The sequence below is a fragment of the Trematomus bernacchii genome, unplaced genomic scaffold, assembly GCF_902827165.1.
Source record: "Trematomus bernacchii unplaced genomic scaffold, fTreBer1.1, whole genome shotgun sequence".
Lineage (NCBI taxonomy): Eukaryota > Metazoa > Chordata > Actinopteri > Perciformes > Nototheniidae > Trematomus > Trematomus bernacchii.
The window spans coordinates 5,986,885-5,997,140 of NW_022987513.1; the positions used below are offsets into that span (position 1 = coordinate 5,986,885).

Sequence of the window (10,256 nt, forward strand, 5' to 3'; positions counted from 1 at the left end):
ATCAGCAAAGTAACTAAAGTACAACGTATCATACAATGGAAATACTCAAGTAAAGTACCTCGGAATTGTACTTAAGTACAGTACACCAGTGGTTGTATTAATAGCATCATCAAAATAGTAATGTTATCAATATATATTCATATGGAAGTATTTACTTATATTTACACAATGGATAAAGATATACACATGATCTGAAGCCTCACATATTTTCAATCAGTGAGAGTAACGTTTATATTCTGAGTATTTGATTATTTAGGAATAGCAAAAATGCTACAGACAATTTCTTCATCACTTACTGAAGTTTCCAAGTATCCAGTTTTCCTGCAAGAATTAGAACTGGTCCCAGACCATATCAAAATTCTATGAGTATATTAAATTATGTTACACACTAAGCTCACAGTAAATTCCAGAAAAGCTCACATCTGAACCCTTGTATTTTACTATTTCTTAAGGTCATAATGTACATGTGTTTGTAAGAAAAAAATACAACGAACAAATGTATAATGCATATTAATAAATATTCTTTATTTAGTAAATCTTTCACATTGCGCTCTTATCACACCCACATCTTTAATACAAATGGATGTTTATTCTCTGTAAAATCATTTATATTCAGAATGTCTGTACACATTTAATGGTACAACCTTTACCACTACACTGAAGTGTCACCAGAGAGAAACAAAATAGGAAAAAGAAAAGAAAAACATGAAATAAGACTCCTAAAATGTATCCCTAATGTCACAGCTTGAACAGCCTGATTAGTGATTCCACTGTGCACCTACCCAACAACCCTACACAAGACCAACAACAAACAGCTAGGCTTGGTCATAGAAAACAATTACCAGTGACACAATGAGATGGAAAAGTGTATAAGTGCAAAATAGAGAGATGATCAACAGAAAGTAAGAATCAAATTCACTTTAAAGAAGAAATGACCGAACAAGACATCAAATTTACTTCCGAATTGTATCTATTTTTTGAAAGATGTTGCAGCAGTGGTCACAAGTGTTTTTCCCAGCAAAGATGCCATTAGTGCAGTTAGTTGACACTGGTGGTGGTGAACCACTTCCCACAGACTGGCTTGCTCCTCTCAGTGGCGCGGCAGTAGTTGGTGAACTTCTCTTTCAGGAGCTGTCGGTAACGGTCGCGGTTGTTGTAGAAGGACTTGTTTCTTTCAAAAAATGCCTTGATTTCATCCTGTGTCAGACAACTCTCTTCATCTGAAGCCACTTCTGAATGATCCTGTAATAGCAACGAAACCGAAAATCAGGAGGTTACATTGAGCCATACTAAAGGTCCCATGTCATGCTTTCCCGTCCCCTTGTGTGTTATGTAGCTTTTTATGCATGTAAACGGTCTGCAAAGTCACAAACCCTCAAAGTACACCCTGTAGGGAGTAAAACTCTAACACAGAAAAGACCTGTCGTCTATGCTACCCCAGAACGCCTCGTTGGAGATTTCTCTTTTTCCATTTTCTTCTTCCTGGTCATGGTGACGTAACGCCGACCAAATGGACCAATTGGTCCTGGCTGTGAGTGTGTGTGTAAAACCACCATTTCAGCTCAGGCTGAGTTCCGCGGTGTCTCGCAGACCCCACGCAACAACCAGGAAACGACACCAGTAATCCAGCTCACACTGTCCGCTCCTCGAGCCTCAAAGGGCGGAGCAGCGAGCCGCGCAACGTCCCGCCAACACGGCACCCAGACCCCACGCAGCATTCTCATCTGTTTGTCATTACTGGTGTCATTTTCTGGTTGCTAACAAACGCCATTGTAACATATAAACGCTGATGTCCCGCTGTAACAGTGGTTGACTCATCAGAACAGAGTGGGCGAGCTGACCAATCAGAGCACATAGGGAGGGGGGGGGGGGCAGGAGCTCCAACAAGGCGTGTAGGACAGAGAGTGAATACACATACTATACAGAGATGCAGTATGAGAAACCAATGTGATTTTGGAACATTGAACAATGTAAATCTATTCTAGTAGACCTCAACAATGGAATTATGATCAGTAGAAATGGCCATGACATGGGACCTTTAATCAATTCTTATTAAGAAAAAAATGAGGGAACAAAAGCAATTATTTTAAAGAATAAACTAGAGCTTTCATGCAGCAGTTTTCATACAGGAGCAGCAGCAACACGGCCTTATCACTGTATAATATTCTGAAATGTTATTGTAATTTGTCATACTAAAATGTCAGATATGCTCTTTTCTGATTAAATATAGAGGTTTCTTGCTTTTACTGACAAACATGACATTTCAAGACATCAACTTGGACTTATAGAAACTTGGATGTACATTTTACACTATTTTCTGACATTTTATAAACAAAACAAATCATTAATCGATAATGAAAAACATTGTTTCTATCATTCATAAAAATACACATTGTCTCCTGTAAGGAGGATATTTATTTTAGTATTAAATAAAAATAAAAAATACTGACCAGAAGTTCCACGAGACTTGTGTTTGCCTCTGGATGCCTTGCATCGTGCCTGAGGTTATTGTGATGTATTGCCCACGGTAACTGTAGTGCAAGGCTGGCAAATGGGCCGCCACATAAGGAGGAAAAGATTTCTTTGGTACGGCAAGTGTGTGATGTTGGTTGACTGTGGCCTGTGATCTCTTCTGACAAAGAACCGTCATCTTTTTGTCCCTGTGGAAATGAGCATACTTGTGTTAATTCACAACGGTAAATGTTCAGCATACAGAATGTGTCTTCTACAGTGTGTTCTCTTACCTGGTCATTGCATAAACCCTTGCCCTTCCTTTTCTTCTTTTTACTCTTGCATTGAGGGTTTTCCACAGAGTGTGGCCAGCAGTCCACACAGCTGTCTATTCCATCCTCCTCCTTTTCTTTAGCACAGTGGTGAGCATTTGAGTCATCTCCTGCAGAAGGTAAACAAAGACACACTGTGAGAAAAAGACCTGAGACACTCTACTATACGTTAAGACTCTGTTCAGAGGCCTCAGCATCTTAAAAGCAGCTCAAACCAGACCTGTTTCGTCATGGTTGCATATTCCCTCAGAGCAGGCAATATCAGAACCCACTCGCGATCCTGTCTCACTGCCCTCCATACTGGAGGAGTAGCCGCAGTCACTACCATTGCTGTGGGGAGCCACATCTGAAAAAAACACATGGATACATATTTAAATACAGAGTTAATGGCTTTTAGGGATGTTCGTGTCGTGGCTGTCACTTTCTTTCCTAAATGTGAAAAATATCATGTGCTCTACGCTGCAAATGGCTAAATCAAAAACTAAAATAGGGCTGTTTGTAGCGGAGGCATTTGATTTTGAATTAATTCCAACAAATTACTCGTTAGTTCCAATGACAGCCTTGTCCTCCTCCGTGCAATGTTATGCTGCGTTCACACCGGACGCGATGCGAATATTCGCTTCGCTCTAATTGCTCCTATTGCATCGCTCTAAACGCTCGAGTTTCACCGCGGCTGCCAGCGGTGTTTACTCGCATCATTCAAACAAGACGCGCTGGCTCGGGAGCTACAACTACAACAAAATGAACATATTTTACCGTGATTAAATTGTAATACACGTTTCTAAATGATGCCGAAGTAACAACATACTGATACCGGTTAGTAAAAACCATGAATTAATGCTTGACAAGTCTGCAGACAAGACGGCAGGCAAAACACCTTTTAAAATGCTTGTTTTCTGAATGAAGATCGGGTCGACCAGGCTAAGCTAACGTTGTATATGCTCATTCCACACTCATAACAACGGCCTACAGACATAAATAAACCAGCGACTGTATTCACCATGACACAGACAGTCTGTGGTTTGTACTTGTTTAACTTTTGTCCAGTTTCTGAACAGATATGAGGAGCTGTGAGCTCTGTGTGCTAAATGCTAACAGCTAACGGCTGATGTTGTGTGGTTGAAAGTCAGTGACGGCAGGCTGAGATCCTCACCGCTGATTGGCTTCCGCGAGAACGCGCCACGTGAATTTGACGCTCGAGTTGAAAAAATTGAACTCTCGCGTTTAACGAGGCACCGTTCAATCGCGCCGCGTCCACCGCTTCATGCTCGCCGTCGGAGCGTATTCGCGTCTGTGCGCGTCTCTGCATTGACTTTACATGTAATCGCGCCGTCCCAAACATCGCATCGCGTCCGGTGTGAATGCAGCATTACCCTGTTTTGTGTTGTCTGGGCAGATACAGGAAGTGCTTCCATTGGCAGCCACACTCTGATCACATCCGGTCTCCTCCTCCTCATTGTGGCTACCACAGACTTTGCAAGCATCCTCAACGGCCTCGAGTGAACCCTGGAACACACCAAGTGGGACAGACATAAATAAATACATGCAAATTAATGTTTATCTGCAGGTGAACGCAGATTTCATGAGAATTAACCCTTACCTCATCCAGAGTTTTCTCCTTGTCCTCTCCCTCCTGCTCAGAGATCTCAAAGCCACACTTGTTTTTGCGACGATTTTTCCGCTTTAGCCTCTTCTTCTCCTGCTTCAGCTCTTTGGCCCTCTCCTCCTCTGACAGCTCCTCCACAAACTGCTCCAGCCGACTGATCCCCTGCATCTTCTCCACAGCCATCTGGTGGCATGGTAATATATAGATTATCAAATGGCCATTATGCGTTTATTCTCTGTCTGAAATACACCATTATTCCAACTTTTGTACCTCAAAATGTTTACGTAGTGCATCAATCCCCAAATGGAACAATATCTGCCAGGTCTGCTCCTCTGCTCTTAGTTTCTGCCAGATCCTGTGCAGCCGCTCATACAGGTGAATACCCAGACAGGTCAGGACTTCTTCTTGTGCAATGTCAATAGTCTTGGCATGTCTTTCTCTGCGTCTTCAAAAACATCAAAAACATTATCATCAAATGAAAAGAAACATGGCATGATATAGGCAAGGCATGCAAGTTTATTTATATAGCACCTTTCAACACAAGGCAATTCAAAGTACTTTACAAAAATGAAAGACATTAAGAGCATATTATAAAAAACACTAATTTAAAAGCAAAGATATAAAATGGCATTTAAAAACACTAATTTAAAAGCAAAGATAATAAAACACAATAACACAAAGGTACATGAATAAAAGTTACAGTGCCGTGTGAGATACACACATCTGAAATGTTTAGGTCTGACTCTCAATCATTGCTAACTTTTTAGCAGAAATAGTTTTCTATGACCTTTCTTTTTTAACTTATCCTTTAGTTATTTCAAGTGTTTCATGCTAAACGAACCCCCCTTTGGAAAATTATAATCTGACCCCATGGTACCTTTTAGTTTTCGCCGAAACAATTCCTCTTTTTTAAATGCACATTAGTTAAGTTTACCTTGTCTTTCCAGGACAATATACTCCATTTAAACTGAAGCAATCATTGGTTGAAAGAGAGCTCTGTAGTATTCATGGTGTAAACCGTTACTTACTCGTAGCTTCCCGAGAACTCAGGCTCAGCCCGGCCGAGGAGGTGAGCGATGAAGTCGGTCTCGCAGCACACGTGGATGTGGCGTTCGTGGGGGCAACAGCATAGTCCCTCGTACAAGGCGGCGCAATACCCCTTCTCTTTAGTGCAGTCCAACTCCCCGACCAGGATGTTGTAGGCCCTCAGCACTTTGTTCTTACAGTCAGTGCAGAACCTGTGGACAAGAATGATCCACACGGTTAATTGAAACCTTTTTGTACCACTGACACAGCAATTAAGAGGGAAAGAACATGTTTGAAATAAAGGCTATGATAATAACAATTTACCTGTGTTTACGCAAGTATGTCTCCAGTGTCTCTAAGAGGCAAGCGCTATCAATGAGGACCACCTCATCCCTGCACTCCTGAGACATCAGCTCCCACACATCCATCCAGCTTCCCCTGTAAGCAGACATACAAATATTATAGCTGTGCCATCACATTGAACAGTCATCATCACTCAAACATGTAACTATTGATTGTTTTGCCAACATATGGATACAAAAAAAAAAAAAACTGTTTACAAAAAATGGCTCTGGCTTAGGGGGAAAATGGGCATGTACCAAGGGGAAGGTAAGTGGTTAAATCCCCAGCCCCCTGCCGTCAACATGTCAAAGTGTCCTTTGGCAAGACACTCAACCATAAATTGCTTCTGTAGCTATGTAGTCTAAGGCAGTGTTGTAGTCAAGTCACCAATTCACGAGTCCCCACTTTTCGAGTCCAAGTCTGAGTCACCTAGGGAGAGTCGGAGTCGAGTCCGAGTCCAAGTCCGAGTCCAAGTCACCCAAGGAGTGTCCGAGTCGAGTCCGAGTCACAAGTCTTCATGTATTAATCTTAGTGGATATATTTGTTGAAATGTAGCTCTAGCTCCTCTACATTGCTTTTATCCTGTCATTTTATACTAATTTGTCTATTGAACTGCTGTGAAGCCAGTTTGGCTACAATTCTTGTATAAAAGGTGCTATACAAATATAAAGCTTATTACTAATATTCATATTAATATTATTTGTATATGACCTTTAATATGTCTAACTATATTTAAAATGAGTTTTAGAGAAGTGATTATATTTGTGTGCTAATATTTTCTTATGGTAAAGTTTTCGTTTTGCACTTTTATTTTGATACTAATAAGATCGGGACTCTTATTTTGAAGGAACTCATACCGGAAGTCAATGGACAACGGAGCAGTGTAAACACACATGTATAATGAGGATAGATGACAAATAAATTGACCTATACTAAATAGTTGCATTCGGTTTTTAGCACCTGGCTGATAAGGGCATAAGTTCTTACGTTGGTAATGATTGTATAAAAGTAAGGGTGTGCAATAAACAGATACCATCAGTTGGAGAGTCTGACCATCATTCAGGGGGACGATACAATTATTATAGTGAATGTTTAAATGATATCAATAAAGATTAAGCCCCAGAAAGCACATGGCTACTTAGCATGCAAAATGACGACATGACGCGAGTCCGAGTCCGAGTCCGAGTCCAGGACTCCATCTCTGGTCTAAGGTATTGAATTATATGCAAGTCAGTTTGGATTAAAAAAAAAAAGCTAAATGACATGTAATGTAATACACAACACTTGCAACCCTTTTAGGAAATTCTTAACAAACAATACCTTACAGAATTCGCACATCCAGCAGATATTGAGCGACATTAGCGTCCATTAGCGTGCCTCAGTGGTTGCGTTTCTGACAACCTGGCATATAAAAACAGGTCTAATATTCTCTTTATTTAGCTCTAGTTGTATATCTGGCTCATGCTTGGCTTAAATGTCATGTTTGACAAAGTGCTCAACAACATTCAAACTGTAAAAAATTAAAAACATCAAATGGCACACGATGATGACTGACCCAAAATATAGACCTTCCGTTTTCTTTCTACTGGACAGGGGACACAAACTGTCCAAAAGGAAAGAAGACTGCCTTCTTTCAGTGTAACTCTTAAAACGTACAACTCTCTCTTTGATCCCTTCACTACGGTTGGATAAAAGATGACTTAAAATGCAGCCTCATAACACAAACAGCCTTAAGGTCTCTTTAGAGAAAGAAACCACTGATACAACAGGAAAAAGTCATTTTACTCACCCCAAAGGTTTAGGTTTGTGTGTTTCTAAGGAGTGCAACTGGCAGCGTTTGTTCTTTTTACTTTTTGGAATGGCATCAATCATGTCATTCAACTTTGACCTGAAAAAAAGAAAACAGTGCAAGTTGTTCACATATGACACTATCCAAGAAGAAAGGGACACAGTGTCAGAACCTATTTTTACTCAGTATGTGCATTGAATTCATGTATCTGATTATAAGGCCTTACATTTATATGTATATAATGTATTGACAATAAAAGTAATACAAAAATGCTTAGACCATCTTTTTATTGGACCAAAAAAAGAGGCAAAGTTGTACCTAACCCTAAATGGTTGATGTTTTGGGTTTTTTCTTACATTTTGCTAATTGTAAAGTTGGTAATACATTTAATTTTGAGTACCATTAATAAAAGTAATACATCTTAATTGCCTTAAGCTGTAGGAACACTGTACTAAAGAGCATTATTTCAGCTTGTATACTGTAGCAGTATGCTTTCATAATCTTCCAAAAAACATAGAGAGCATTTCTTACTGATGTCACATATTAGGAACACACTTGTTTGTATCTTACCCGTGGACGTAGAAGAGGGTGTACAGCTTCTTTACGTCTGCTAAACATGCTTTGGTGACAGAGAGCATGCCTGTGGGTTTCACAGTGAGGGGCTCCAGGGCTGGGTTCCCAGATTCCACTAAATGTGAGAAAAGGTGCTCCACACTTCGTCTGCAGCCCACGCATGGCACCAGCTGAGATAATGCACTGTACACCTCTCTGGAAGTCACCATCAAGGCAATATTCAAGTCCTGTTGCTTCAACTTGGAGTGATCCTGAAGGAATCATACATTTGTTACCACTTTGTTGACAAGTCACATGAGGCTTCTGTCAGCCTCTGTACACGGAAGATTACAACTAGCGCTTACCTCAGAAAATTGTTTCCAATGAGACGTGTTTATTTCTTGGCTGTCAACATCCATGACACTATCAGAAAATGCCATCACCATCTGACAAAGAGAGAAAACATATTACAGTTAAAGTACAATATTTGTAGAAATGTTTTATTTGCAGCCATGCTGATAAGTTTCACATGGCAAGATTGCAGTCTTTGTTGTTATAGTTTATACTATATTGACACTGATTGGCTTGCAGGTGTCTTTGTACAGAGCAGTTAGCAGAACATTTTAGGTGTACATTAAGGTGTAGAAATGTCAAGTAATAACAAAAAAATCTATCGTTGTCTAATGCATAGTATAACAATGTTAGCAAAAATGTGTGTCCCTCCCTGGATTTAAATGTTTAGATACTAATCAGTGCTTGGTAATAACTTAGCCTTTATTTGTGGAAATCAGTCAGAGAACTGATGGAGTGCTAACACCTGACCCAAAGAGGATTATGATTAGCCACTTTACACATGTAATCTCCATTCTTTTTTGTGATCACCAATATGGGAAAGCTGACTAACCGTGAGAGAATCATCGATATACAGAGGAATCTGTCTGGCGAGAAATGGGTAGTCCTCCTCTCCTTCCCTGCAAACTGCTACCAGACGGGCCATGACTTCTTCCAGTGGGCTGTGGTGCTGCTCGCCTGCAGGTGACACACAATAAATCACATTTGCACAAGCTATACCAAGCTAATGCTAATGTATTACAGGTCATTGCAAGCTAACTGTAATATCACCTTGTCACCAAAAGCTATGTTTCCGACAAACAGGCAATAAAACACGGCACACAACACCCACTATTTCCTGACGTTGATAACATCTGATTTAACGTTACTCACACAGTTGTAGTACAGAAAGGTTTGTCTTGACCCAGATTAGTTAGTTAGTAAAACAACCTGATAAACGACAGCTTGGATGGATGAAGGTCTATGACGCTTCAGTTAGTTATGTGTTTGAAGCAGTTTGAGCAAGACATATATGAATTATGACTATGTTTACACCTTGCTATTTGCTAGGCAGGCTAAAGCAGAAACGTACGGTAACAGGCGGCTAGCCAGTTAGCCTCCTAGCTAGTTTGATTTGCCAGAACGATTTTAGAAATGTAGGAAGCCGGCCATATTCTTCGCACAATATGTTCATACGATGAATGTAAACTGAAGTTTATATCACCTTAACCAATAATACATATACTGCAGTGGTGATATCGTATGTCTACGCCCTGTCGATGTCAGCAAACTTGGCTAACTCACTAGTTAGCATCGCTTTCCTACAAGGCTAATGCTTGAATACGGCTAATACAAAGTTGACTGGGTGACTGGCTACTTAGCAACTGTCACTCTCATGGGCTTCTCCTATTTACATTTAAAATATTGAAAATAACATGTCACCTCGACAGATGAAAGGGACACCTGATTTAGACTAATTATTGGGTTCACTTACCTGCTACTGAAAGTTCTCCTTAAATAATAAACAAGTGCGACAGTGAGAGAGCTGCTACGGTGGCAAAATCTTCCTGACTGATTTCACCTTTGCCCTCTTCACGTCATAGCTGGCGTGTGGGTGTGGCCTCCAGGGGGCGCTTTATTTATATATTTGAGAGAAAATGTGTTAATAGTAAGCCTACAAATAAAGTTTATTAAATCAAGTATGTTTCAAATGTTTAACAAAGCCCTTGGTATTTCCACTTTCTTATTACTTGTTATTTCCACTTTCTAATTAATATTAATATATATATGTATTCATAATTATGTTTCTGTATTAGATTTGAACCCT

General features: G+C 40.1%; 1 protein-coding gene across 1 annotated transcript; it reads right to left on the reverse strand.

Annotated features, from left to right (window-relative positions):
- Positions 1-501: 501 nt before the first annotated feature.
- Positions 502-10,009, reverse strand: ggnbp2 (gametogenetin binding protein 2). Its single transcript, XM_034114161.1, has 14 exons — positions 9,924-10,009; positions 9,003-9,127; positions 8,464-8,544; positions 8,117-8,370; positions 7,547-7,645; positions 5,740-5,853; positions 5,418-5,627; positions 4,660-4,834; positions 4,384-4,572; positions 4,157-4,289; positions 3,004-3,129; positions 2,745-2,893; positions 2,451-2,660; positions 502-1,242 (listed from the first exon to the last, which is right to left on the reverse strand). The coding sequence occupies exons 2-14, from the start codon at positions 9,093-9,095 to the stop codon at positions 1,039-1,041; spliced, it is 2,037 nt and encodes a 678-aa protein (XP_033970052.1). The 5' UTR covers positions 9,096-9,127; positions 9,924-10,009; the 3' UTR covers positions 502-1,038.
- Between the last annotated feature and the right edge of the window lie 247 nt (positions 10,010-10,256).